This window comes from Falco rusticolus, chromosome 18 (assembly GCF_015220075.1).
Source record: "Falco rusticolus isolate bFalRus1 chromosome 18, bFalRus1.pri, whole genome shotgun sequence".
Classification (NCBI taxonomy): domain Eukaryota; kingdom Metazoa; phylum Chordata; class Aves; order Falconiformes; family Falconidae; genus Falco; species Falco rusticolus.
Window position 1 is genome coordinate 6,498,691 of NC_051204.1, and position 25,075 is coordinate 6,523,765.

At 62.3% G+C, this 25,075-nt stretch overlaps 6 protein-coding genes across 13 annotated transcripts; 4 read left to right on the forward strand and 2 right to left on the reverse strand.

Annotated features, from left to right (window-relative positions):
• Positions 1–40: 40 nt before the first annotated feature.
• CCDC115 (coiled-coil domain containing 115) lies at positions 41–2,807 on the reverse strand. The gene is made up of 6 exons (XM_037411531.1): positions 2,618–2,807; positions 2,069–2,175; positions 1,662–1,765; positions 1,325–1,407; positions 923–1,051; positions 41–435 (listed from the first exon to the last, which is right to left on the reverse strand). Exons 1-6 carry the CDS (start codon positions 2,790–2,792, stop codon positions 104–106), a joined length of 930 nt encoding a protein of 309 aa, XP_037267428.1. The 5' UTR covers positions 2,793–2,807; the 3' UTR covers positions 41–103.
• A 67-nt stretch (positions 2,808–2,874) lies between these two features.
• Positions 2,875–6,605, forward strand: IMP4 (IMP U3 small nucleolar ribonucleoprotein 4). The gene is made up of 9 exons (XM_037411536.1): positions 2,875–2,966; positions 3,691–3,799; positions 4,186–4,269; positions 4,714–4,823; positions 5,071–5,203; positions 5,612–5,766; positions 6,106–6,200; positions 6,285–6,355; positions 6,435–6,605. The coding sequence occupies exons 1-9, from the start codon at positions 2,964–2,966 to the stop codon at positions 6,545–6,547; spliced, it is 873 nt and encodes a 290-aa protein (XP_037267433.1). The 5' UTR covers positions 2,875–2,963; the 3' UTR covers positions 6,548–6,605.
• PTPN18 (protein tyrosine phosphatase non-receptor type 18) lies at positions 6,548–9,654 on the reverse strand. Of its 3 annotated transcripts, none has more exons than XR_005108017.1 (5): positions 9,577–9,654; positions 7,695–7,750; positions 7,418–7,599; positions 6,804–6,878; positions 6,548–6,720 (listed from the first exon to the last, which is right to left on the reverse strand). XR_005108017.1 is itself a non-coding variant. In XM_037411542.1 (5 exons), exons 1-4 carry the CDS (start codon positions 8,190–8,192, stop codon positions 6,840–6,842), a joined length of 357 nt encoding a protein of 118 aa, XP_037267439.1. In that variant the 5' UTR covers positions 8,193–8,243; the 3' UTR covers positions 6,548–6,720; positions 6,804–6,839. The 3 variants fall into 3 exon arrangements, 2 of the variants coding, with proteins under 2 accessions (XP_037267439.1, XP_037267438.1); XM_037411542.1 differs by lacking the exon at positions 9,577–9,654 and adding an exon at positions 8,148–8,243 and having other exon boundaries at positions 6,804–6,913; XM_037411541.1 differs by lacking the exon at positions 9,577–9,654 and adding an exon at positions 8,148–8,241.
• On the forward strand, positions 8,997–11,820 carry LOC119158998 (vacuolar fusion protein MON1 homolog B-like). The gene is made up of 6 exons (XM_037411511.1): positions 8,997–9,058; positions 9,444–9,507; positions 9,586–10,002; positions 10,104–10,944; positions 11,046–11,193; positions 11,592–11,820. The coding sequence occupies exons 2-6, from the start codon at positions 9,453–9,455 to the stop codon at positions 11,772–11,774; spliced, it is 1,644 nt and encodes a 547-aa protein (XP_037267408.1). The 5' UTR covers positions 8,997–9,058; positions 9,444–9,452; the 3' UTR covers positions 11,775–11,820.
• Positions 11,754–16,711, forward strand: LOC119159010 (synaptonemal complex central element protein 1-like). Of its 4 annotated transcripts, XM_037411533.1 has the most exons (12): positions 11,754–11,831; positions 14,105–14,132; positions 14,221–14,292; positions 14,382–14,456; positions 14,681–14,728; positions 14,893–14,947; positions 15,446–15,535; positions 15,610–15,673; positions 15,753–15,819; positions 16,018–16,072; positions 16,230–16,319; positions 16,410–16,711. In XM_037411533.1, the coding sequence occupies exons 2-12, from the start codon at positions 14,114–14,116 to the stop codon at positions 16,462–16,464; spliced, it is 690 nt and encodes a 229-aa protein (XP_037267430.1). In that variant the 5' UTR covers positions 11,754–11,831; positions 14,105–14,113; the 3' UTR covers positions 16,465–16,711. The 4 variants fall into 4 exon arrangements, 3 of the variants coding, with proteins under 3 accessions (XP_037267430.1, XP_037267429.1, XP_037267432.1); XM_037411535.1 differs by lacking the exon at positions 11,754–11,831 and having other exon boundaries at positions 14,101–14,132; XM_037411532.1 differs by lacking the exon at positions 11,754–11,831 and having other exon boundaries at positions 13,748–14,292.
• A 157-nt stretch (positions 16,712–16,868) lies between these two features.
• CXXC1 (CXXC finger protein 1) lies at positions 16,869–24,429 on the forward strand. 3 transcript variants are annotated; one of them, XM_037411506.1, is made up of 15 exons: positions 16,869–16,993; positions 17,091–17,188; positions 17,362–17,462; positions 17,701–17,816; positions 17,910–18,065; positions 18,893–18,919; positions 19,404–19,553; positions 20,880–20,987; positions 21,440–21,624; positions 22,026–22,233; positions 22,342–22,452; positions 23,383–23,432; positions 23,601–23,697; positions 23,815–23,967; positions 24,262–24,429. In XM_037411506.1, exons 1-15 carry the CDS (start codon positions 16,991–16,993, stop codon positions 24,400–24,402), a joined length of 1,704 nt encoding a protein of 567 aa, XP_037267403.1. In that variant the 5' UTR covers positions 16,869–16,990; the 3' UTR covers positions 24,403–24,429. The 3 variants fall into 3 exon arrangements, with proteins under 3 accessions (XP_037267403.1, XP_037267405.1, XP_037267406.1); XM_037411508.1 differs by having other exon boundaries at positions 19,518–19,553; XM_037411509.1 differs by lacking the exon at positions 19,404–19,553.
• The last annotated feature ends 646 nt before the right edge of the window (positions 24,430–25,075 follow it).

The following is a 25,075-nucleotide window of genomic DNA, read 5'->3' on the forward strand; positions in this document are numbered from 1 at the left end:
GGTGTAATGCTCTTGGGGGACAGCGGGTGACACGGAGCCAACAGCTGCCACAGTGTCTTTATTGGAAGCGGGACACGGGCGTCACATGAGCTGGTGGCACCTGTCATGGTGGCGGTGACGTGGCTGGGGTCTCCATGTCCCCGATGCTGGTGGTGTCACTCCCGGTGCCCTTGTTCCCATGGGTCATGGTGTCACCTGTGTCTCTCCATGTCACCTCGGGTTCCCTGTAGGTGCCCGTGTCACCTGGGGTCTTGGTGTCACCGGTGGTCTCGTTGCCACATGCCATCTTGGTGCTGCTTGTCTCGTCGCTCGGTGTCACCGTGGTGTCGGCGTCTCCATCTGGGTGACGCGCACGGCGCAGGAGGCCGCGGTAGCGGGTGGCAGCGGCCTCCACAGCAGCCTGCAGCCCGGCCAGCTCCACCGCCACCGTCACCCCTGGGGACAGGGGACACAGCGGGGAGGTCAGAGGTCATGGAGAGGATCGGGGTCACCGGGGAGGGCAGGGGTGGGATATTTGAGGTGACAAAGGGACTGGGTGGCACAGGTTCGTGACCTTTAGGGGCCTCCCCCTCCCCTCAGTTCATTGGGACCTCCTGGATTGTGGGGACCCCCCCCAGGTGTCCCCCCTCCCCTCTGAAATTGGGGACAACCCCCCCAGGTTTTACAGACCCTTCCAGATTCTGGGGAAACCCCCATGTTTTAGGGATCCCTCCAGGTTTTCCCCCCTCCTCTCCAATTTTAGGGATCCCCTGATTTTGGAGACTCTTCCCCAGTTCCCCCCTCCCCTCTGATTTTGGGCTCCTCCCTGGTTTTGGGGACCCCACTTGGTTTCCCCACTCCCCTCCGAAATTGGGGACCCCCCCCAGGTTTTGGGGATCCGTCCCAGTTTGAGGACCACTCCCGCTTTCAGAGCCACCCTCACCCTGGACGAAGCTGCCCTGGGCCTGCCGCAGGCTGGGGGGCACCAGCACCCCAAACCAGGCCAGTGGGTCTGGGGGGGCCCGAGGGGGGGCACCCCTCTTCTCTGGGGGACCCCGACGCTGGCGCAGACCTGGGGGAAACAGTGACACCCCAAAGTAACTGAGGAACCACCCCCAGCACCCCAAATCCCCTGCCAACACCAATGGGGAACTCTCCAGTGCCCCCCAACACCCACAGTTGTGCCCCCAGCACCCATGGGGAGCACCCCAATTCTGCCCCCAGCACTCATAGGACCCTCCCAGCACCCCAAATGCCATCCCAGCACCCATGGGGGACACCCCAGCACCCCCAATTTTCCCCCCAGCACCCCAGTTTCCCTCCCAGCACCCATGGGACCCCTCACCATCACCCCCTTCCTGTTGGGGATCAGGATCTTCAGTGTCCCGCGCTGTGCCTGGCACCTCGTCAAAGTGAGGTGTCCCCTCCCTGTGGGGGGGTGACACAAGGACATGGGTGTCACCAACACCCCCTTGTGTCATCCCCCTGCACCCTAAAATCTGCCACCCTCCCCACTGGGTACACTGATGTCACACCCCCTCCTTGTGTGTGTGTGTGTCCCCGTAATGTCCCCAATCTCATCATGTCCTCCCCAGCCAGCCAATCCCCATGTCCCCCCACCATGTCCATCCCCCCACAGTGTGTCATCATCATCATTGTCCCCCCTCCTTGGTGTCCCCTACCTGGGCAGGACACGGACTCGGGGGACCATGGTGGCCCCATACTGCAGGGACGAGACACGGTGGCATCCCAGGGAATACCGGGCCTGGGAGAGGGACAGCCACCCCTGGGGGGACACAGGGGGATAGCGGGTCAGGGGGGACACAGGGACATGGAGCAGTGTGTCCCTATGGTGTGTCCCTTTGTGTCCCCGTGGTGGGAGGCGTGTCCCTGTGGTGGGGGACACATCCCCATGTGTGTGCCCATGGGGGGCAGCACGTCCCCAGCGGGGTCAGCATGTCCTTACGGTGGGTGGCATGTCCCGAAACATGTCCCCATGGTGGGTAGCATGTCCCCACAGCGGATGACCCCCTCGCCCGTGTGTCCCCCCCCTGCAGCGGGTGGCCTGTCCCTGTGTCCCTGCCCTTACCTGCCGCAGGAGCTGGGTGAGGACCTGGCGTCGCTCCTGCAGCGTCTCCAGCGCGTCCAGCAGCTCCAGCGCCGCTGCGTCCAGTGCTGCCCCCAGCCCAGGGGGCCCTGTGTGAACAAACGCCCCGTGGGGGGGCCCGCGTAAACAAACCCCTATGGGGGACCTGTGTAAATAAGCTCCTATGGGAGATCCTATGGGAAATCCTATGCAAATAAATTCTCTGTAGGCGACCCCACATAAACAAACCCCCCGTGGGGGACCCTGTGTAAACAAAAAATGAAAAAATAATATTTCACAAGACACCCCACTGAAACAAATGCCCCCGCCCCAGGAGACCCTACAAAAACACCTCCCCCACAAACACCCCCACAACAGCAGACCCTACATAAACATCACCCCAAACCCCCTCCCTCTCACCGGAGACCCTACCCAAACAGCCCCCCACAACTGCCCCCCCGTCCCCGGGTCACCCTGAAACAGCAAACCCATCGCTGACCCCCGCTAAAGGCGAGCCTACCGAAATAAACCCCCCCGGGACCCCTCACCGACCCTCCATTGCCGCCGCCATCCGCGGCCCGCACCGCGGCCACACGCCGGGCAACGGCCTCCTCCAATAGCAGCCGCCCGCGGCCGCCCTTCGGCCAATCAGAACGGGCGACGGGCGGGAGGCGGAGCCTGGATGAGGGCTGAGAGCCTGGCGGAATGAAGCCGGCTCGGCCGCCATCTTGGTTAAGGGCGGTGTTGCACTACCCGCCCGACGCGCTCTTGGCGGCGTGCCCCGCCCCTTCGGGCACCATCGGCCGTTCCCATTGGTTCCCCGCCACCCGGCCAACCAGCGGCGGCGCTGTTGGGAGGTGCCGGCGTGTTAGCGGCTGGGAGCTGAGGAGGTGCCACCATGGTAAGGGGATGCGTCCCCTCGGGGCCCGTCTGTCCTGTCCCCCGGGTCCCCACAGCCGTGCCCGCCCCCCCGGGGTCCCCATGGCCCCCTCGTGTCCCCACACCCCCCCTTGCCTCCCCCTCCGGATCCTCATGGCCCCCCCACAGGGCACCTCACCCCTCTGTCCCCTCCACGGTGCCCCCTGACTCCCCGCAGTGTCCCCGTGTTTCCCCATGGGGCCTCCCATCCCTGTGTCCCCCCCCATATCCCCAGACCCTCCCCCTGTGTCCCTGTATCCCCCCATACCCCACTCCCCACGCCCCTCCCAACATCTCTGTGTTTCCCCATGGGGCCTCTCATCCCCATCTCGTCCCCGCTATGTCCCCACTCTCCCCCAGTGTCCCTATATCCCCCCATAACCCCCTCCCCATGCCCCCCCCCCCAGTGTCCCCGTGTTTCCCCATGGGGCCCCCTATCCCCTTGTGTCCCCTCCATGTCCCAAGACCCTCCCCCGGTGTCCCTGCATCCCCCCCATATTCGCCTCCACAGGCCCCCCCCCCCCCCCAGTATCCCCTGTCCCCATCTACCTCCCGTGCCCCTCAGGGTGCTTCTGTCCCCCCACGTTACACCCCCTGCGTCCCTCCACAGTGTCCCTGCGCAGCCCACCCTGTGCTGCTCCCCTTTCCCCCTAGCATCTCCACCTTACATCACCGTGCCCCCCTTGATGTCACCGTGCCCCCCACAGCTGCGCCGCCAGGCCCGGGAGCGCCGCGAGTACCTGCAGCGACGGGCACAGGAGGAGCGGCTGCGCCGGCAGCAGGACAAGAAGGAGCAGCTCCGGCAGGCGCTGGAGGGTGGGGCCAGGGGGACAAACAGGAGTTTGGGGGGGGGGGGCGGGGTTAAAGAGGACTTGGGGTGTTAAGGGTGGGGCGTAAGAGGAATTTTGGGGGTTAGAGGGAGGTTTCAGTGAGGGCAGAGTGGGGTTTGGGGGGATTTAAGGGAGGGTTTGGGAGGGGCAGAGGGGGTTTTGGGGGCGCAGAGGGGATTTTGGGGGGATAAAGGGGGATTTGGGGAGGTAAAGGGCTTGGAGTGGGGCAAGGAGGTTTGGGGGATGTAAAGAAGGGGTTTGGGGAGGCGTGGGGGAAGGGTTTTGGGGAGAAAGGGGGTTTAGAGGGGTTCAGGGTGTTGGGGGGTCCTGCCTGAGCCCCCTGGTGCTACCCCCTCCTCCCCACCCCTGCAGAGAATCGGCTGCTGCCCACGGAGCTGCGGCGCGAGGCCTTGGCGCTGCAGAAGGAGCTGGAGTTCGACACGCCAGGGGTAGGGGGTGAGTGGAGAACCCCACAGCGGAGAGGGTTTGCCCCAGGGACCCCCAGATTTGGCGTCCATTTTGCACCATTTTACCCCGAAATGAGGGGTGGATTTGCCTTAATTCCTCAGAAAATAAAGATTAAATTTGCCCGATTCTCGCAAACTGGGGATCAAATTTGCGCCGTGCCCCTCTCTCCCTAAATACAGAGTAACAAACTTGTCTCATTTTGCCTCATAGTTGGCGAGTGAATTTACCTTAATTCCCCCCAAAACAGCGAGCAGATTGGAGCAATTCTCCCCTAAAACAGTGGCTAAATTTGCCTTGAATTCCCCCAAAACAAATTGACCCAACCCCCAAGAGCGGGGTGCAACCCCTGTCCCTCCAGCCCCGAGCTCCCCGCCTGGAGGGAGGGGCTGGGGTGGGAGGAGGGGGCGTGGCTTGTCTAAGTCCTGCCCCCAGACACCACCAGTAGCCAAGACGATGAGTACCGGTGGGCGGGGCTGGAGCCCCCCAAGGTCATGGTCACCACCTCCCGCGAGCCCAGCGCCCGCCTCCGTGTCTTTGCCAAGGTGGGTTGGGCTGTGCTGGCTGAGCCAATGGGAGTGGAGGCTGGGTGGGTAGGGCTGGGTGGGTGTGGCTTTCTGAGGCCCCGCCCCATTTACAGAGGGTGGGGTCTTTGGTGACTGTGCCCATCTTGGCCCTGCCCCTGGGGATCCATGACGGGGGTGGGGGGGGTGTGGGGATGTGTGTGTGTATGGCTGGCCCCGCCCCCAGGGGCTGGGGATGGGGCGTGGCCGCCACTAACCCCACCCCCAGGAGGTGTGTCTGCTGATCCCTGGAGCTCAACGCATGAACCGGGGCCGGGCAGAGCTGGGGGCGCTGGTGGGGGCCTGCCGGGCCGCTGGCGTCACCGACCTGCTGCTGCTGCACGAGACCCGTGGCAGGCCCGGTCAGCCCTGTGGCATGCTGGGAGGGGGCGGGGCTATCTCAGGGAGCAGGGCTAAGGGGAAGGGGTGGGGTTCCCTGTTGGGGCGGGGTTCTCTGTTGGGGCGGGGCTAAGGGGAAGGGGCGGGGTTCTCTGTTGGGGCGGGGCTAAGGGGAAGGGGCGGGGTTCTCTGTTGGGGCGGGGTTCTCTGTTGGGGCGGGGCTAAGGGGAAGGGGCGGGGTTCTCTGTTGGGGCGGGGCTAAGGGGAAGGGGCGGGGTTCTCTGTTGGGGCGGGGCTAAGGGGAAGGGGCGGGGTTCTCTGTTGGGGCGGGGCTAAGGGGAAGGGGCGGGGTTCTCTGTTGGGGCGGGGCTAAGGGGAAGGGGCGGGGCCTGCCAGGAGTGTGGCCTAAGGATACTGCTCCCCCCATGCAGACGGACTGTCCCTGTGCCACCTGCCCCATGGCCCCACAGCCCACTTCACCCTGAGTGGGGCCGTGCTGCGGCAGGAGGTGGGGGGGCTGGGGGGCGCCCCCCTGGCGGCCCCCCATCTGCTGCTGCTGAAACTTGACTCCGCCTTGGGGCGCCGGGTAGGGACAAGGAGGACAGGGGGGTATGGGGCAGGGAGTATGGGGGAACAGGGGGGGTGTGGGGGCACATGGGGGCATTTGGGGGGTGACGAAGGGGTGTGGGGGGACATTAAGGGGGTGTTGGGGGGACATGGGGACATGGTATGGGGGGACATCGGAGGTACAGCAGTGTGTGGAGGGACATGGGGAGGTGGGGTTGTGGGGGGACATGGGGAAATATGAAGGGAGATATGGGGGGACAGGGGATGGAGAACTTATGAGGGCATTTCAGGGGGACACTGGGGGTTGCAGCGGTTGGTGGCACTGGGGGTGGGGGGGTGACCCTCTCCCCCTCCCCAGGTTGGGACCATCCTGAAGCACCTCTTCCCCGTCCCCCGCCCCGACAGCCGCCGCGTGGTGACATTTGCCAACGAGGATGATGTCATCTTAGTTCGGTGGGTGACACAGGGGAGGTGACATAGTGGGGGTGACACAGGGACACTGATGGGTGCCTGACCGCCCCTGCCACCAACCCACAGGAACCACGTCTACCGACGCCAGGGCAAGAAGGTAGAGCTGGAAGAGGTGGGACCCCGGTTCCAGCTGCGCCGTGAGTGTCCCCAACTGGCCCCAACTGGCCCCAGTGGCCCTAGGAGTGTCCCTAATGTGTCCCCAATGTGTCCCTCCAGCCTATCTCATCCGCCTGGGGACCCTGGAGCAGGGGGACGCTGCCGACGTGGAGTGGCGCTGGCACCCCTACACAGCCACCGCCCCGAAACGCCGCCTGCTCAGCGCCACCTGACACTGCTCTCACTGGTTTTATTGCTTGTAATAAACGTGTGGTTTGGTCATTGTCCAGTTCCCAGCGGGTATCACTGGGGCTGCCCACCCTGGCGGGGGGTCTCCCTCATACCCGGGACCATTCAGCCGGAGGTTCCCGCGGGCCCTTCGGCTTCCTGATCCGGAAGTTAAACCCTGGGGAAGGGGCAGGGATGAGGCGGTGGCCAGGTGCCTGTGTGCCCCCTCCCCAGCTACCTGGGTCCCCCCCGGCTACTCACCGAGGCAGGGGGAGCTGCTGGGGTCTCCATGCGGGGTCACGACCTCATAGGCACCATCACTGGGTTGGGGAGAGGCTGGAGGAGAGTGGGGAATCGGAGTCTTATAGGTGCTGGGGGGGGACAGACCTTGTATCAACCATCGTATGCATCCTATAGGGGTCAGCGATGGCCTATGGAGTGAGGCAATGTTATATGGTCCTTATAGGAAACCTTTACGTGCAATAGGGATCATAGGTCTCTTAAAGGAGCTGTAGGGGGAAGCTTGCATAGACCCTCTAGGGACCAGGGAGAAGATGTATAGTCTATAAGAACCAGAAGTGTTCCTGGAGGGGGTGGGGCTGTGGAGTGGTCTCTATAGGGGCCAGGGAGGGAGCGGGTAGGCACTACGGGGACCAGATGTCTCGTGGGGAAGGGGTAGAGCACAAAATACCCTATAGGGCACAGGGAGGGACTGTACAGAGCCTATAGGCTCCAAGGGGGACTAGTATGGGATCCACAGGGACTGAAGTAGTGCCTACAGGGCCAGGAGCTGGGGGGATCATATGTGCTCTATAGGCTCTGGGGCAGGGGGGTCATATGGATGCTGTAGGGCACAGGGCGTCCCCAAGACTCACCGGCCAGGGTGGGTAAGGGGTGCCGCACGGGGCTCCCAGGGAGGGAGGAGCTTCCCAGGGGGGTGGGGTCTTGCTCAAAAGAGGTGGGGTCTTTTCCTGTGGCCCCACCTCCCCGGCGAGCCTTGTTGACCACAGCATAGGTGACATCCATGCGGGGGGGCTCCGCTGGCACCGACACGCTCCTGGGGGGAGAGGGGAGGGGAGAGGGGAAGGACCCAGGCATCTGGGTCCGTTCACCCACCCCCAGCTGAAGGGGACCCAGATATCCAGGGCTCACCTGAGCAGGGGGCGTTGCAGCACACGGCGGGCAACAGCGTCCTGGAGAAGAGGGGGCTGCAAAGTGTGGGGAGAGGGGTCACCCACACGCCTGGGTCCCCCCCGACGCCTGCGTTCCCTGCCTGAGTGCCTGGGCCCCTTCTCTCACTTCTGGTTTTCCGGGGCAGGAAGTGTCGCACCCGCCCTCGCACCCCCCCGCCCTGCGTGCCCGGGTCCCCTTCCCAGTACCCCCCAGTATTTCTTTGTGCCCTCCTTCCTGGGAGCAGGTGCCTCCTGCAGCTGGTGACTGGGGTCTCTCAGTCCTGTTCCCCAACCTGGGTCCCTCCTGACCTTGACCCACCGGATGCCTGGGTTCCCTTTTCCCAGATGTGTGGCTTCCCCCTGACCTTGACTCCCAGACACCTGAGTCCCCTCTGACCTTGACCCCCGCCCAGACACCTGGGTGCCCCCTGACCTTGACCCCCTGGGCCCAGCTGGGGTGGGGTGGGGGCAGCGGCATCAGGGTGCTGATGGGGGAGCCTAGGCATCTGGGCGATGGAGGGGACCCGGGGGGTTATTGGGCCCACAGGCCACACCCCACTGCTAAGTCCCGCCCCTGGGGTGGACCCGGGGTGGGTGGGTGTTCACCTATAGCTTCTATAGCATCTGGGGGACTCTACAGACCCTATAGAGCCTTTGTGGGAAGGTCCTGTAGCCCCTAGAAAAACTCGGGGAGGGTGTCCTTATAGATCCTATAGCACTTCTGCGGCAGCACTATAGCTGCTATGGGGCTATATAGCCCCATCTATAGCCTCTATAGTGCGCAGGGGGTCTCCTATAGCTTATCTTGGCTGGTCCCTATAGCTCCTATAGGGCCCATGGGGGTCTGTATAGCCTCTATAGAGCTGTGGGGGTATCCCTATAGCTCCTACAGGGCCCGTGGGGGTCTGTATAGCCTCTATAGAGCCTGGGTGTGCGTTCCTATAGCTCCTATAGGGCTGGGGGGGTCCCCTACGGCCCCTATAGGGCGGGAGGCGGAGCTAGCGGGGAGCTAGGCGTCCGGATCACGGGGCTCTGAGAGTCCCGGCCCCGCCCCTCCTGCGTGACGTCAGCAAGGGACGCGAGACGGCGTGCGGCCGCGAGGGGACGTCACGAGGAGCAGGGGTGGGCAGGGGTGGGAACCCGCCAAAAGTGACGTCACAAGCCAGACGATGCCCCAAGCACCGCCCCCCGATCTCTGATTGGCCGACGTTAGGCGACCGCGCCTACTTTCCCCGCGCAGGGCTCTGATTGGCGGGGCGGGCGGCGCGGCGAGGTGGCGTCACGGGCCGCACGGCGCGGCGCCCCCGGAAGCGGCGGCGGCGGCAGGAGCCGGGCCACGGGCGGGTGAGCGGGGCGGGACGGGGGTGGGGCCGGCGAGGGGCGGGGGCGGGGGCAGGGGGGCGGGACAGTGGGACAGTGGCGATAGCGCCGGGGGGCGGGGCTTTAAACGCGAGGGGGTGGGGCATGAAAAGGGGCGGGGCTATAGCCCCGGTGGGCGGGGCTGGGGCTGGGGGCGTAGCTAAAGGGGTGGGGCTACAGCTCCAGGCCGGGTCCCCTGGAGGCATGGCTTAGTGACATGGGGTCGTGGCCGGGTGGAAAGATCCCATCCCAGGGCGGGGCTGTGCCATTCTGTTGGGGCTTTGGGGCGTGGACAAAGGGCGTGGCTTGAGGCCCCACCCCCTTGGGTGTCTGGGCAGGGCCCACATGACACACCCTCCCCACCCTGCAGGCGGACATAATGGCGGCGACGCCCAGCTCCTCCCCACCTCGCAGTGGGACCCCCCAGCCCCCAGGTGAGACCCCAGACTCCTGGGTCATCTGCAGGGAGGTCAGGGGGTCCTGGGTGCCTCAACTGTCCTTACCTGTCACAGATGCGGCCGAGACCGAGCTGGCAGTGATGGCGGTGGCAGCATCAACGTCGTCCCCAGAGTGCCGGCAAGGCAGGGAGGAAGAGGAAGAGGAGGAGGAGGAGGAGGCGGCGGGGGGGGTGGTGGCAGCACCCACGTTGTCCCCAGAGTGTCAGCATGGCGGGGAGGAGGAGGTGACGGCGGCAGTGACAACAGCAGCTGCCATGACATCGCCAGGGTGCCGGCGTGGTGCAGAGGAGGACGTGACGGCAGCGGGGTGGCGGTGCCGGAGGAAGCACGTCTTTGTGCTAAGCGAAGCAGGGAAGCCCATCTACTCCCGGCACGGCAACGAGGAAGCGTTGGCGGCCACCATGGGTGTCATGATGGCACTCGTCTCCTTCATCCAGAGTGGTGGCAACGCCATCCGCGCCATCTGCTCCGGTAAGGGAGGGGTCAGCGAAGGGGTAGTGGGAAGGGGGGCACCCCTGCAGTGCACTCCTGGCCCCCGGTTCCCTTGTCACGCATCCCTCTCCTCACTGCAGAGGACCGGACGCTGGTGTTTGAGCAGCGGGGGCCGTTGCTGCTAGTGTCAGTGTCACGCACACGGCAGTCAGCAGCCCAGCTGCGGCGGGAGCTGGCGTTTGTCCATGAGCAGATCCTCAGCCTCCTCACCCGTGGCGGCATCGCCCGCGTCTTTGCCCGCCGCCGCGGTTATGACCTCCGGCGCCTCCTGGCTGGTGCCGAAGCCGTCCTGGACCGCTTGCTTTCTGGTGCGGCAGCAGACGGGCGGTTATTGTTGGGTGCCGCGCGTTGCCTGCCCCTCCCCGCGCCTCTCCGACGGGCAGTTTCAGGGGCTCTGCGCCGCGCTGCCGCTGCCGCCGTCCCCGCGCCTGCTTTGGCCTTGCTGGCAGCTGGTGGGCGGTTGGTGACGGCAGCGCGGCAGCGGGCCTTGGCAGAGGGCGGGCAATTGTGTGCCAGCGACCTCCACCTCCTCCTCAACCTTTTGGGGAGCGGGGTAGGGGCAGGTGAGGTGTGGACCCCTGTCTGTTTACCCCACTTCAACCCCGATGGCTACTTCTACGCCTATGCAGCAGCACTGGGCGAGGAGGAAGAGGAGGAAGGAGGCACTGGTGGCAGAACCAGCGGTGCAGTGACACTCATCCTGCTGTCAACAGAGCGTGAGGGGTTCTACGCAGCAGCAGGGTGCCGGCGGCACTTGGAGGATACCCTGCGAGTGCAGGGGTGGTTGGGGGAGCTGGCGGCAGCGGTGCGGGGGGGGGCAGGCTATGGCCCCTCCCGCCCCGGTGCCCCTGAGCTCCGCCATTTTCTCTACAAGCCCTTGGAGGGGCCAGAGGAGATGCAGCAGCTGCCACAGTTTACAAGGTGCGGGGGGGACCCCAAAAATGCAAGAAGGGGCACGGGGGGGCACACACACGTAGTGTGCCTGACACCTGTGTCATCTCACCACCACCACTGGTTTGCAGCCCCGAGCTGGAGGACCCCTACACTAGCGAGGAGGAGCAACACCGGCTCTTTGACCTGTACCACTACCTGCACAGCCGTGTGCACAGCCCCCACCGGCCCCTGCGCCTCCTCTACCACGTGGCAGAGAAGGAGACGCTTTTAGCTTGGGTGAGTTGAGGGAGGAGCCATCAGTAGATTCCAGAGTTAACAGGTGTTCACTGGCAGCACCTTCCGTTCCTGGGGGTGCTTGCTGGCGGCACCATCAATGAGTCCCAGAGTTTACACGGGTACTCGCTTGCCATGCTCTCAGTAGGTTTCAGAGTTAATGGGAGTGCTTACTGGGAGCCCCATCAGCTAATGGGGGTGCTAACTGGTGATGTTGTCCGTAGGTCCCAGAGTTAATAGGGGTGCTCACTGGCAGCAGTTACTGGGGGTTCTTGCTGGTGGCACTTCCAGAAGGTCCCAGGGGACGCTCACCGGTGACACTGTCCCAGGGTTAATAAGGGCTGCTCCCCGGCGTTGCCATCAGTAGGAGCTAGAGTTAACATGGGCACCGGTTCCTCCAGGTGACAAGCAAGTTTGAGCTGTACGGCTGCTTCAGCCCACTGGTGACCAAGGCGGGGGCCATTGGGGTCCTCACCAAGCTGCTGCGCTGGCTGAAGAAGGAGGAGGACTGGCTCTTCATCCGTTACCCACCGCCATACTGCGCCGCCCCTGCCCGCCCTGAGGGGGCCGAGGCCGAGGGCTGAGCACCCCCGGGCCCTGACGTGGGGAATAAAGCGCCGCCAGAGAAAAGAGTCCCCTGTGTCAGTGGGGGGGGGCTGCCGCAGGGGAGGGGGTGCGGCATGTCATGGGAGAGATGGCACGGGGTGTGGACACCAGGTGTGGAGAGAGGAGAGGGAAGAGGTAACAAGATGGAGGGAAGAGAGGTAAGAAAAGGGAGGAAAGGGGACAAAACCAGAGGGAAACGTGGTGGAAAATAGTGGGGCAAGGGGACAGAAAACAGAGGGAAATGTGACAGGAAATTGAGGGGAAAAAGGGGACAGAAAATGGAGGGAAACATGACAGAAAAGAGGGGGGAAGGGGACAGAAATTTGAGGGAAAATGTGACAGGAAAGGGGACAGAAGATGGAGGGAAACGTGACAGGAAAGAGGGGGGAAGAGGACAGAAAATTGAGGGAAAATGTGACAGGAAAGGGGACAGAAAATGGAGGGAAACGTGACAGGAAAGAGGGGGGAAGAGGACAGAAAATTGAGGGAAAATGTGACAGGAAAGGGGACAGAAAATGGAGGGAAACGTGACAGGAAAGAGGGGGGAAGAGGACAGAAAATTGAGGGAAAATGTGACAGGAAAGGGGACAGGAAATGGAGGGAAACGTGACAGGAAAGGGGGGAAGAGGACAGAAAATTGAGGGAAACGTGACGGGGAAGAGGACAGAAAATTGAGGGAATATGTGACAGGAAAGGGGACAGAAAATGAGGGAAACGTGACAGGAAAGGGGGGAAGAGGACAGAAAATTGAGGGAAAATGTGACAGGAAAGGGGACAGAAAATGGAGGGAAACGTGACAGGAAAGAGGGGGGAAGAGGACAGAAAATTGAGGGAAAATGTGACAGGAAAGGGGACAGAAAATGGAGGGAAACGTGACAGGAAAGAGGGAGGGAAAAGGGGACAGAAAACACAGGGTGAAATGTGACAGAAAATTGAGGGCAAAAAGGGGACAGAAAATGGAGGGAAATGTGACAGGAAAGAGGGGACAAAGGGACAGAAAATGAAGGGAAAATGTGACAGAAAAGGGGACAGAAAATGGAGGGAAACGTGACAGAAAATTGAGGGCAAAAAGGACAGAAAATGGAGGGAAACATGACAGAAAAGGGGGGAAGGGGACAGAAAATGAAGGGAAACGTGACAGAAAAATGGGGGGAAATGGGACAGAAAATGGAGGAGAAATGGGACAAAATTGGAGGGTGAAAAGGGGACAGAAAACGGAGGGCAAAAAGGGGACAGAAAATGGAGGGAAATGTGACAGAAAATGGAGAACAAAAAGGGGACAGAAAATGGAAGGAAACATGACAGGAAAGAGGGTGGAAGAGGGGACAAAATTGGAGGGCAAAAAAAGGACAAAATGGAGGGAAAATGTGACAGAAAAGAGGGAAAATGGGACAGAAAATGAGGGAAGCATGATGAGAAGGGGAAAGAATGAAAATAGAGGGCAAAGATTGGCACAAAAAAGGGCGGGAGGAGGGGACAGAAACTATGTGGAGAAGGTGACAGAATCGAGGAGGAAGAGTGAATCACCAAAACTTGAGGGAAATGTGACAGAAAAGGGGGGGACAGGACGGAGGGGACAGACAGACAATGGAGGGAAAATGTGACAAAAAGGAAGGGAAAGCAGGTGAAATTTGAGGGAAACATGACAGAAAAATGGGACAGAAAATGGAAGGAAACATAACAGAAAATTGAGGGCAAAAAGGGGACAGAAAATGGATGGAAATATGACAGGAAAAAGGGGGAAAAGGGGACAGAAAATGGAAGGAAATGTGACAGGAAAGAGGGGGAGGAGACAGAAAATGGAGGGAAATGTGACAGAAAAGAAGGGGGGAAGGGGACAGAAAATGGATGGAAACATGACGGGAAAGAGGGCAGAAAAGGGACAGAAGATGGAGGGAAATGTGACAGACAGTGGTAAAAAGGGGACAGAAAATGGAGGGAAAACATGACGGAAGAGCAAAAAGGGGACAGTAAATGGAGGGAAACGTGACAGAAAAGAGGGAAGAAGGGACAGCAAAGGGGCAAGCAGGGACAGGAGAGGCTGGAAGAGGTGACAGAAAAGGGAGGGACAGAAGGTGACAAAAAGGAGGGAAATGGGATGGGAAACGGAGGGAAACGTGATGGAAGAGAGGGAAAAGAGGACAGAAAACACAGGGTGAAAAGCAGACAGAAGAGGCAGGAGCGTGGGACAGGAAAAGGGAAGAGAGGGCATGAAATGGAGCAAGGTGGAGGAGGAGGAGGGTGGCAGGTACATGAGAGAGGACGAGGGGCCAGCATGTGGCTGCCATTGTCACCTTTGTCCCCTCAGGCTGTGGCGATGGACAGTGACACACAGGGTGAGGGCTCTGGTGGCCGTGTCTCCCCCTCACACCTGGGTGTTCCCCCACCCCAGGGACACGGGTGTCACCGTGTGTCTGTCCCCAGCGTCCCTGGTTTCCCCCGGGGTGCAGCGCTGGCTGGATGTGCTGGTAGGGCGGGTGTGCAGCCTGCACCAAGGTGAGCACCGCGGGACCCCCATCACAACATCCCTCCTGCCTGTCCCTCTGTCCATCCCCTCATGGCATCTCTGTCTGTCCCCTCTGCAGCACATCTGGCCACGGCACAGGAGCTGGCAGCAGCACAGGAACATGGCGAGGGGCTGCGCCAGCAACAGGAGCAGTGTGAGTCATTCAGGGGGGACCCAGGTGTCGGGGGGGGTGGTGGGCACCCATGGACCCAGGTGTGGGGACACACACCCATGGACCCCAGTGTCCGAAGTGGGGACCAGGAGACCACAAACCCTGGCTGCAGGAAAAACTTGCTCCCAGTATGGGGGGGACAAAGGGATACTGGGGGGTACTGGGTAGGGGACCCAGGTTCTGGGCAGTGACCCCTCTCCCTGCAGTGGAGGAGCGTCAGGCAGCGCTGGAGGGGCTCTGGCAGCAGAAACAGGGTGAGGCCACGTTGAGGCCAACCTCCCAGCAGGCACTGGGGGGTTGTGCCAACATCCCATCATCCCCTGGGGCCGGATGCCTGGGTCCTTTGTTGGGGAGGGGGTACCCTGGACATGTGGGTCCATGGGTGCCCCCATGGATGCCTGGGTCCCCTCTCTGGCAGAGGAGCTGCGGGGGGCACAGCTGCGCAGGGAGGAGGTGGAGGCCAAAGGTCAAAGGTGAGTGGGAGGGGCCCTGGATGCCTGGGTCCTGCTGTGACACACCCCCCCCCACTGACGCCACCTGTGCTTATGCCCCCGTCTGACCTCTGACCCTACATCCATCTGGTGACTCCTCACCCCTGGTGACCTCTGGCTCCTCTAAGACCCCCTGGTGACCTCTCTGGCAGCCTGGTGACCTCTGACCCCAAATCAATCTGGGGGCCGCTAGCACCCTGGTGACCCCTGACCCCCTCAGTGACTCTTGACCCCCTTGGTGATCCCTAGCACCCTGGTCACCTCTTGCCACCCCAACCCCCTGGTGACCCCTGATCACAAGTGCTCCCTGACCCCCACCCCTAGTGAGCCTTGCCCTTCTGCTGACCTCTGCCCCCTGACACCTCTGCTCCTAAGCTCTCCCTTGGTGACCCCTGGCCCCTCAGTGCCACCTGCCCACCCCACCCCGTTGACCTTTGTCCCTTTTGACACTTACACCGCTGTTGACCCCTGACCCCACAGGTGCCGAGGGCTGTGCTTGGGCTGCCAGCAGGACCTGGAGAGGATGGAGCAGGAGCTGGAGCGCCTGCGCCGCCTTCGCCGGGGATACAGGCGCGTCACAGGGTCACACGGGTCACCTGACCTGGGTCACCTGACCAGGTGGGTCACCCCCCCTCTCCCTGCAGGCAGGACTTTGGGCAGCAGCTTGATGCCATCATGGAGGAGCACAAACACCTGCAGGAAGCGCACGTGAGGTGCCGATGCCAGGTCCCCTTTTTCTGGATGCCAGGACCCCTTTTCCGGACACTGGGGTTCCCTTTTCCTGCAGGCCCCGGCCCAGTTGGAGGCTGAACTGGTGCAACTGGAGGAGGCACGGGAGAAGCTGCTGAGGCAGGGTGAGCCCTGGGCACCTGGGTCCCCTGGGGGGTGACAGGCTCCACCCCCAAGGGCTTGGCTCCACCCCTGAGAGCCTGGCCCCACCCCTTGAGAGCCTGACTCCGCCCCCAAGGGCCTGGTTCCGCCCCCAAGGGCCTGGCTCTGCCCTGCAAGGGTCTGGGTCCCCTGTTGGGGGGTGACAGGCCCTGCTCCCTCAGAGCGCCATCTGCTGGAGATAGAGAAGCAGCTGGGACCCGAGGCGCATGTGGCCATGTGAGTGCCTGGATGCCTGGCTCCACCCCCTATCCTGCCTCCACCCCCAAAGGGCTTGGCCCCACCCCTCCAAGCCCATGGCCCTGCCCCTGAGCACCCTGGGGCCCCTCCCCTGGATGCTTGGCTCTGCCCCCCCGCAAACGCCCCGGTCCCACAGGCAACTGGTGCAGCAGGAGCAGGCGAGGGCGCAGCAGCGGCTGGAGGCGGAGCTGGAGCGGCGGCAGCGGGGCCGTGGTCGCAGGGACAGGTGAGACCTTCCTGCTCTGCCACGGTCGCGTCCTTCCTGGCCCCGCCCACTCTCTCTGGCCACGCCCACTTACTGTGACCCCGCCCCTAGGCTGGCAGAGGAGCTGGAGAGGCTGCAGCGCCCCCTGGAGGCATCGACTGAGTGATGGAAGGCGTGACAGCGGGGGGACTTGTGTGTCATATGCATGTCACGTGTGTCGCTGGCGTGTCACCTGTGTGTCACCTGTGTCCCCCCACATCACCCCGTGTCTCCCCACATTGTCCCATGTACCCCCACGTCCCCACGTTCCCACATGTCTTCCCCATGTCCCCTCTCCCCCGCCCCCGCAATAAACGTCACCAGCCACCACCATGGCTTTTGTGTTTCTCTGGGGGTCCCGGGCGAGGCAGGTGACATTTTCCCTTCTCAGCATGGCCGCCCGCAGTGGCCGCCGCTATTTTGCCGCTCCCCTCCCCACCGGGGGCGCGGCCATTTTGCGGCGCTCTGCGCAGGCGCGAGCGCCGCCATTTTAGGGTCGGGCGCGCCCTCGCCGCGGCCATGTTGTCTCTGGGCGCAAGTGTTGTTGTTCCCCCCCCCCGGAAGCGGAAGTTTGTCACGTTTCCTCCACTTCCGGCTGCGGCGGGGCTAGTACGGTGTCTTCCGTTGGAGGCAACGGCCGCGACAAAGGCGCGATGGTGAGGGGGGACCCGGTCGGCTGGGACCCTTCGGGGTGGGGTGGGGTGGTCTGGGGTCCTGGGGGCTCCCGTAGGCCCTGATACCGCGTCCCCACAGGACAGCGAGTTCTCGGACGCGGAGGCGGGCCCGGGCGGGGAGGAGAACGCCCCGGTGTATTGCGTGTGCCGTAAACCCGACATTAACTGCTTCATGATGTGAGTGACGGACGCCTGGGTGCCTTGGGGGGGTGTCGGTGGGGTTCCGGACGCTTGGGTCCCTTGTGGGGAGCGTTGGGAGGGGTTCCCGCACACCCGGGTTCTCCCAGAGTGGGGGTTGGGGGGTCCCGGAGGCTCCAATACCCTGGCTGAAGCTTTCCCCATCCTCGCAGCGGCTGCGACAACTGCAACGAGTGGTTCCATGGCGACTGCATCAACATCACCGAGAAAATGGCCAAGGCTATCCGGGAGTGGTACTGCCTGCAGTGCCGGGGTGAGCCTGAGCACAGGGGTTCCCTCTCTGGGGGCTCCCGGGGGCCGGGGTCCCTCTCTGGGTGAGGGTTTGGGGGTCTGTGTTGAGCTTTAGATGGAGAAGCAGTGGGCCTGGGCTGCCTGGGTGGTTTTTGTGGGGGTGCTGGACGCCAGGGTCCCTTTTTATGGGGGTTTGGGGAGGCCTGGGTTAGGATTGAGATGCCTGGGTCCCCCTGACGCTGTCCTTTCCCCCCCACCAGAGAAGGACCCTACCCTGGAGATCCGTTACCGGCACAAGAAGTGGCGGGAGAAGGAGCGGGAACATGAGAGCGCCAAGGCCCAGGAGCTGGCACTAGAGCAGGGACGGGCTGCCAAGGTAGGTCTGCAGCAGCAGGGAGGGGTCTGCGGTGACGGGGACCTAGATACATAGGTGTCCCCCCACAACGCCTGGGTGTCACCCCTGTCACAGATCAAGCGGTCGGCACGCATGTGTGGCGAGTGCGAGGCGTGCCGGCGCCCCGAGGACTGCGGGCAGTGCGACTTTTGCCGTGACATGAAGAAGTTCGGGGGCCCCAACAAGATCCGGCAGAAGTGCCGCCTGCGGCAGTGCCAGTTGCGTGCACGGGTGAGTCACGGGGCCTTAGCGTGGGCTTGGTGCAGCGTTAGCGTGGGGCTAGTGCATTAAGGCAGACTTGGCATGTTTTTAGCGTGGTTATTATGTTTCATCTTTGGTATGTTGTTAGCGTGGTTTTAACGTGTGCTTATTGCATCCTTGGTGTGTTAGCATGTCCTTAATACGACCTAATATGTTTTTAACCTGTTGCTGGTGTGATCTTGGGGTGTATTTGGTGTCCTGTGTATTTGTAGCACATGCTTAGCAGGCTCGTGTGTTACTAGTGTGGCCTTAGCGTGTTACTAATGTGTTTTACGTTTTGATAGCATAGTCTTAGGGTGTGGTTCGTGTGGCATTAGCATGGCCTTAGCGTGTGCAGGGGTTTTGGGGTACGTGGGTCCTGGGGTGTTGGTGGGAGTGGTGGGAACGTGTCCCTGATGTGGCTCCATGTCACCTTATCATGTGTCTCCACTGGGTCTCTGACATATCCTTGACATGTTTGTGTCAGTGTCCTGTGTCCCCAGTGTGTCAGTGTCCTGTGTCCCCATGTCACTGGCACATCCCCAGCGCACCCCCACATCCCTGACGTGTCCCTGCATCCCCTTGTCACACGTCCTTGATGTGTCAGGCTCATGACGTATCTGTGTCACTGTGTTGTGTCCCAGACGTGTTACGTGTCCCCTTGTTGCCATGTTCACGTCCCTGGCACATTCCCAATCTCTCCCTACATCCTGGATGTGTCCCTGACACGTTCCTTTGTCAACGTGTCCCATGTCCCTCACGTGTCCCCATGTCCCCACATCCCTCCCATGTCCCTGACGTGTCCCTCCTCTCCCCAGGAGTCCTACAAGTACTTCCCCACCTCGGTGAGTCACCCGGATGCCTGAGTGCCCCCAGGGTGGGGGAGGGGGGCTCCCGGACGCATGGGTCCTTGGGGTAGGGGACCAGGTGCCCCTGGATGCTGGGGTCCCTTGGGGTGGGGGAGGGGTCTTGGGTGCTGGGGTCCCCCTGGGTCAGGGGAGGGTTGATGCCAGGTCCCACCCACCCTGAGGCTGCAGTGTGGGGTTCTTGTGGGTCCCCTTTTGGGGTGGGGGTGTCCCTGGGTCCCCTTTTGGGGTGGGGGTGTCCCTGGGTCCCCTGACATGCAATGCAGGGGGGTCTGGGTCCCCTGCGTCCCCCTTGGGTGCAATGGAAGGGGGGGTACGGGACCCCCTGGGTTTGCTATGTGGGGGTTCTTGTGGGTGCCCTGGACACCTGGGTGCCCCAGATGCTGCAGTGAAGGTGGGGTGGGGTCTGGGTCCCTGGGGCAGGGGGTGCCGGCTGTCTGGGTGGGTGCTGACCCCCCCCCAGCTGGCGCGGGGGCGCGAGGGGGAGCTGGAGCTGCTGAAGGAGCAGCTGGGGGCAGCGGGGCCCCCCGAGAGCCTCTCGGACGAGGAGCTGCCACTCGACCCCCGGCTCTACCAGGAGCTCTGCACTGGCACCTTCGACGAGCACGGCCTGGTGAGTAACCCTAAACTCAAACCCACCCCCGCAGCACCAACAAACCCCTCCCCTGCCCCAAAGGGCTCACATTCTGCTCAGGGGACCCCAGATCCCTTGGGACTAGCCCTAAAATGTGACCCAGGGGCCCTGAATTCCTCCAAAGTCACACCCAAATGAGGCAGATCCTGCTGCAAGGACCCCAGATCCCATCAGAATTGCCACAGAATGCCCCGGATTCTGTTCTGGGGACCTGAAATGCTTTGGAGTTGCCCCAAAATGGACTTTGGGGGCCTCAAATCCTCCACAGTCACCAAAAAGTCCCCTAAAGCAGCCCTAGGACCCTAAACCTACTCATAATCACCCCAATCCTGCCTTGGGGATCTCACGTTGCCCCCCAAACCCACCTGTTGCCCCTATCATGGCTTGTACATGCATGTCACAGCATGTTTTCCCGTGCTGTGGCATGTTATGCCTGATCCCCATTGCAGCCATCTCCATCTGCATCCCGACACGTCATGACGTGTCCCGACATGATCTCACCCCTTTACTGTCATTGTGCATGTTGTGACATGTCCTCCCGTGACATCACACATGTCACAGGGTCCCTGTATGGCAGGATGGGCCACGTTGGGGGTCCCCATGTCACAGTCCACATCCTACTGCACGCTTTGATGCATTGCGACACGCTTTTAGCACGTCAAGATACTTCAGCGCATGTTTTTAGCATGTTGTACACTTTTCAGTGTCAAAGTCTATTGATGCATGTTGTTGGCATGTCTGGGCAGGTTTTTAGCGTGTTTAGGCCCCCTAAGGCATATTTTAAGCAGGTCAATTGTGTCAAAGCACATTCAGGCATGTGAAATCATGTTTTAAGTATGTTTAAGCACACTAAGGTATGTTTTAAGCATATTTACACATGTGAAACGGTGTTTTAAGCACACTGGGGCATGCCAAGCCATGTTTTATGCATGCTAAGGCATGCAAAGGTGTGTTTTAAGCATGTTCTGGCACACAGGAATGTTTGAAACAAGATTTGGTGTGTCAAAGCGTGTTTTAAGCGTGCATAGGCACCCCAAGGTGTGTTTAAAGCATGTTTAGGCACACAGATGTGTGTTTTAAGTATGTTTACTCATACGAAAGCATGTCTTACATGTGTTTTTGTGCATTAAGGCATGTTTTTATGTGTTGAGGTGTGCTATGATTATGTCACGTCATGTTTTTAAAGCACCAAAATGTCTTCTTAGCCCATGTCAGGGTGTGTTTTCCCATGTCGGGGTGTGTCTTGGCAATGTGCGGTGTGTTTTTGCAGTGCTGAGGCATGTTTTTGCTGTGTCCCTGATGCAGCCGTGGCTCAGTGACCCTGAGGACGCCCCGTTCCTCGACCCCGTCCTGCGCAAACGCGCCGTCAAAGTCAAGCACGTCAAGCGGCGGGAGAAGAAGTCGGACAAAAAGGTGGGGTCCAGATGGCCTGCTGGGAGCTACTGGGAGTTACTGGGAGAGCACTTGGGAGGTTCTGGTGGGCACTGGGAATTGCTGGTGAGCTTGTGGGGGTTACTGGGAGGCCCCGAGGATTACTGAGAGGGCTGCTTGGAGCCACTGGGAGAGCTTTTGGTGATGTCTGGGAGGAACTGGTGGTTCCCAGGGCCTTAAAGGTGTTACCTGGGGCTTACTGGGAGCTGCTGGGAGGCCCTGGGGCTTACTGGGAAGGTCACTGGGGCCTACTGGGATGGCTCCATCCATCCATCCAGTGGTGATGCCCGAGAGCCTTATTAGCCTGAACTGGGGGTGACCTGGAGCTGGAGTCCTTGAGGCTTAATGGGAGGTCCACCAGGAGCTACTGGGATGGCTCCTGGTGGTCCCTAGAACCTTCCTGATGTGAACTGGTGCTTACTGGTTGGTGGCAGAAGGAGGAGCGGTACAAGCGGCACCGGCAGAAGCCGCGGCACCGGGAGCGCAGCCGGCACCTGGAGCGCCCCGACGCCCGCGACCCAGCCGGGCTGGGCCAGTGCCTGGGCCCCGGCTGCACCCGCCCTGCCCGGCCCCCCTCCAAGTACTGCAGTGAGGCCTGTGGCGTCAAGCTGGCCGCCAAGTGAGTATGGACCAGTACAGACCAGTAGAAACCAGTATAGAGTGGCACAGAGCATCCTAGAGCTGTATGATCTCACAGTAGATCCCGGAGCATCATGGACTGTCCATGGTGCCCCTGTTAAGCCCCGCTCCCTCCCTGGTCTCTTGGCCTGACTTACAAGATCCTGCTGAGTGGATCCCAGGATGGATTCCCCCCATTCCCGATCCCAGAGATCCTGGGGTAGTGGGGACACCCTAGGGCGGCCCCATGAGCTCTGTCTCTTGTGCCATCTCGCAGCCAGATCGACAAGATCCTGCTGCAGTGGGTTCCAGAGTGGGTCACCCACCAGATCCCAAAGTCCTGGGGTAGTGGGAGCACTCTGGGGCGGACCCATTAACCCGATCTGCCATCCCACCTTGCAGCCGGATCTATGAGATCCTGCCGCAGCGGATCCAGCAGTGGCAGCAGAGCCCCTGTGTGGCGGAGGAGCACGGGAAGCGGCTGCTGGAGCGGATCCGGCGGGAGCAGCACCAGGCCCGCCTGCGGCTCCAGGAGATGGAGCGGCGCTTCCACGAGCTGGAGGGGCTGATCGCCCGCGCCAAGGGGCACCCACCCCGCGAGGACGAGGAGGTGGGGTGACACCGGGATCTGCCCCCCAGCTCCCCAGCAGTGGGATCCCAACACCGGGATCCACCCGGATGCTGGGATTCCTCCCCTGATGCTGGGATTCCCCCTCAGAGCACGGAAGGTGACAGCGAGGACACGGACCTGCAGATCTTCTGCGTGTCCTGTGGCCACCCCATCAACCCCAAGGTGGCCCTGCGTCACATGGAGCGCTGCTACGCCAAGGTACCTATGGCCCCTGTGAGCGTCTGCGGGACCCTGTAGGAACCCCCAGAACTTGGCAGCACCCCCCGGATACTGTAGGGGCCATAGGGACTCTTGTTCTGGGGGTCTATAGGGCATATAGGGGTCCTCCGGGGTCTATAGGGGCCATATGATAGGTTCTGTAGGGGCTATCGGGGCTCCCTGGGGCTTGAGGGGGCTGTATGGATTTTGTTGGGTTCTGTAGGGGCTATTGGGGCTCCCTGGGGCTTGAGGGGCCGTATGGATTTTGTTGGGTTCTGTAGGGGCTATAGGGGCTCCCTGGGGCTTGAGGGGCCGTATGGATTTTGTTGGGTTCTGTAGGGGCTATAGGGGCTCCCTGGGGTTTGAGGGGCCGTATGGATTTTGTTGGGTTCTGTAGGGGCTATTGGGGCTCCCTGGGGCTTGAGGGGCCGTATGGATTTTGTTGGGTTCTGTAGGGGCTATAGGGGCTCCCTGGGGCTTGAGGGGCCGTATGGATTTTGTTGGGTTCTGTAGGGGCTATAGGGGCTCCCTGGGGCTTGAGGGGCCGTATGGATTTTGTTGGGTTCTGTAGGGGCTATTGGGGCTCCCTGGGGCTTGAGGGGCCGTATGGATTTTGTTGGTTTCTGTAGGGGCTATAGGGGCTCCCTGGGGTTTGAGGGGCCATATGGGATCTGGGTTTGGGCTCTGTAGAGGCTCTAGGCTTTGTCTGGGGGCTATAGGGGCCATATGGGGTCTGAGCTTGGGCACTATAGGGGATACAGAGGCTTCACTAGGTCTATAGGAGACCCCCACATCTATAGGGGCCATATGGACCCTGTGTGGGGCTCTTTAAGGGGCTGTAGGGTCCCTCTGGGGACTATAGGGGCCACTGAGGGGTCTGTAGGGTCCCCGGCCCTTATAGCCCCCCTGACGCACCCCCTCTGCCGGCAGTACGAGAGCCAGACCTCCTTCGGCTCCATGTACCCCACCCGCATCGAGGGGTGAGTGGGGCTGGGGGGGAGGTGGGGGTGCCCCTGGGTGCACGATGGTGGGGGGGGGGTGGTCCCCCCTGGTAGGGGTGTGGTGGGGGAGGGGATCCCTGGGTCCTGTGGGGGAGGGGGGCACCCAGAGGCCTGGTTCCCCCTCCCCCACCATCCCGCCTCCGCCAGGGCCACCCGCCTCTTCTGCGATGTCTACAACCCCCAGAGCAAAACCTACTGCAAGCGGCTGCAGGTGCTCTGCCCCGAGCACTCGCGGGACCCCAAGGTGAGGGGCACCCACGGGTGCCGTGGGGCGCCCCCTCCCCCCCCCGACCCTGTGCCCCCCTGGGTGCCGTGGGGCGCCCCCCTGACCCTGTGCCCCCCCCCCCCGGGTGCTGTGCAGGTGCCGGCGGACGAGGTGTGCGGGTGCCCGCTGGTGCGTGATGTCTTCGAGCTGACGGGCGACTTCTGCCGCGTGCCCAAGCGCAAGTGCCACCGTCACTACTGCTGGGAGAAGCTGCGCCGCGCCGAGGTCGACCTGGAGCGCGTCCGCGTGGTGGGTGGCCTTGTGCATGTCCCTCTGTCCCCGGGGGTGGCCCCATGGCCCTGCGGGGGGCTTTACAGGTGTCCCCATGTCCCTGACCCTGTCCCTGTGACCCTGGCAGCGTCACCACGACCCAAGTGATGTTCCTAGTGGTGACCTGGTGTCCCCATGACCCTGACTGTGTCCCCCAAGGTGTCCCTGTGTCCCCAGCGCTGTCCCTGCAGTTCCTTTAGTGTGCCCTCACTGCTGTCCTGGGGGTGTCCCCCTTTCCCGGGGTGTCCCCAGCGCTGTCCCTCGCCCCCGCAGTGGTACAAGCTGGACGAGCTGTTCGAGCAGGAGCGCAACGTGCGTGCGGCCATGACGAACCGAGCCGGGCTGCTGGCGCTGATGCTGCACCAGACCATCCAGCACGACCCCCTCACCACCGACCTGCGCTCCGACCGCTGACCCCAATAAACCGCTGACTGTGCTGCCGCTGTGCTGTCTGTGGGGCTGGGGGGGTGGGGGTGTCTGGGGGGTTCTGGGGTGCCTATAGGGTCCTGGATGTCCCCAGGGGGCTTCAGGGAGCTGTGGCGCTGTGCGGGCTCTGTGTCAGGGGGTAGGGGCTGGAGGTCTGGCTATAGGGTATGGGGGTCCCTATGGGGCCAGTGGGGCTCTGTAGTGGGGGGAGGCCCATATTGGGGGGTGGGAGGGGCCTCTGTAGGGCTGGGGGTGTCTGTGGAGCTGTCAGGGCCTCCTGTGGGGCCACTGGGGCCTATAGGGTCGGGAGGCCCCCTATAGGACGTGGGACATGGCTCTATAGGGCCATGGAGGTGCCTATGGAGCCGTCGGGGCTCTATAGGGGTCCTGCGGGGGTGGGGGCTCCATGGGGGAGGCGGGAGGCTCGGTAGTGCTGATTAGCATAGCCCCACCCCCGGTGCGCGGCACTCATAAACTTATCCCCGCCCACTGTCACGTGCCCCCGCGCGCGGTTTCCCGAGGGGAGCTGGAGGAGGAGCCGCGTGGTCCGTCGGTATTAGCATAGCTCGGCCCCCCGTCCCGGCGGGGGGGCCTGTGCGCGCGCGGGGCTGTGGGTTGGTGGTGCCGTTGTCACATGATATTCGCTGCCTCGGTCACGTGC

What these genes read in the sequence shown, in the direction of transcription:
- CCDC115 (XM_037411531.1), bottom strand. Translation starts at nt 2,792, where the DNA reads ATGGCGGCCGAGCCGGCTTCATTCCGCCAGGCTCTCAGCCCTCATCCA. An exon ending in GATGGCGGCGGCAATGGAGG is followed by an intron (nt 2,176 to 2,617) that starts GTCGGTGAGGGG and finishes TTGTTCACACAG; the next exon opens with GGCCCCCTGGGCTGGGGGCA. An exon ending in TCACCCAGCTCCTGCGGCAG is followed by an intron (nt 1,766 to 2,068) that starts GTAAGGGCAGGG and finishes GTGTCCCCCCAG; the next exon opens with GGGTGGCTGTCCCTCTCCCA.
- IMP4 (XM_037411536.1), top strand. An exon ending in GCCTCCGTGTCTTTGCCAAG is followed by an intron (nt 4,824 to 5,070) that starts GTGGGTTGGGCT and finishes CCCCACCCCCAG; the next exon opens with GAGGTGTGTCTGCTGATCCC. An exon ending in ACTCCGCCTTGGGGCGCCGG is followed by an intron (nt 5,767 to 6,105) that starts GTAGGGACAAGG and finishes CCCCCTCCCCAG; the next exon opens with GTTGGGACCATCCTGAAGCA.
- PTPN18 (XM_037411541.1), bottom strand. Translation starts at nt 8,192, where the DNA reads ATGCCGCTGCCCCCACCCCACCCCAGCTGGGCCCAGGGGGTCAAG. An exon ending in GCTGGGCCCAGGGGGTCAAG is followed by an intron (nt 7,751 to 8,147) that starts GTCAGGGGGCAC and finishes CACACTTTGCAG; the next exon opens with CCCCCTCTTCTCCAGGACGC. An exon ending in CCCCTTACCCACCCTGGCCG is followed by an intron (nt 6,879 to 7,417) that starts GTGAGTCTTGGG and finishes ACTCTCCTCCAG; the next exon opens with CCTCTCCCCAACCCAGTGAT.
- LOC119158998 (XM_037411511.1), top strand. Translation starts at nt 9,453, where the DNA reads ATGGCGGCGACGCCCAGCTCCTCCCCACCTCGCAGTGGGACCCCCCAG. An exon ending in CATCCGCGCCATCTGCTCCG is followed by an intron (nt 10,003 to 10,103) that starts GTAAGGGAGGGG and finishes TCCTCACTGCAG; the next exon opens with AGGACCGGACGCTGGTGTTT. An exon ending in CAGCTGCCACAGTTTACAAG is followed by an intron (nt 10,945 to 11,045) that starts GTGCGGGGGGGA and finishes ACTGGTTTGCAG; the next exon opens with CCCCGAGCTGGAGGACCCCT.
- LOC119159010 (XM_037411532.1), top strand. Translation starts at nt 14,007, where the DNA reads ATGAAATGGAGCAAGGTGGAGGAGGAGGAGGGTGGCAGGTACATGAGA. An exon ending in GGTGTGCAGCCTGCACCAAG is followed by an intron (nt 14,293 to 14,381) that starts GTGAGCACCGCG and finishes TCCCCTCTGCAG; the next exon opens with CACATCTGGCCACGGCACAG. An exon ending in AACACCTGCAGGAAGCGCAC is followed by an intron (nt 15,674 to 15,752) that starts GTGAGGTGCCGA and finishes CTTTTCCTGCAG; the next exon opens with GCCCCGGCCCAGTTGGAGGC.
- CXXC1 (XM_037411506.1), top strand. An exon ending in AGCACTCGCGGGACCCCAAG is followed by an intron (nt 23,698 to 23,814) that starts GTGAGGGGCACC and finishes GGTGCTGTGCAG; the next exon opens with GTGCCGGCGGACGAGGTGTG. An exon ending in ACCTGGAGCGCGTCCGCGTG is followed by an intron (nt 23,968 to 24,261) that starts GTGGGTGGCCTT and finishes TCGCCCCCGCAG; the next exon opens with TGGTACAAGCTGGACGAGCT.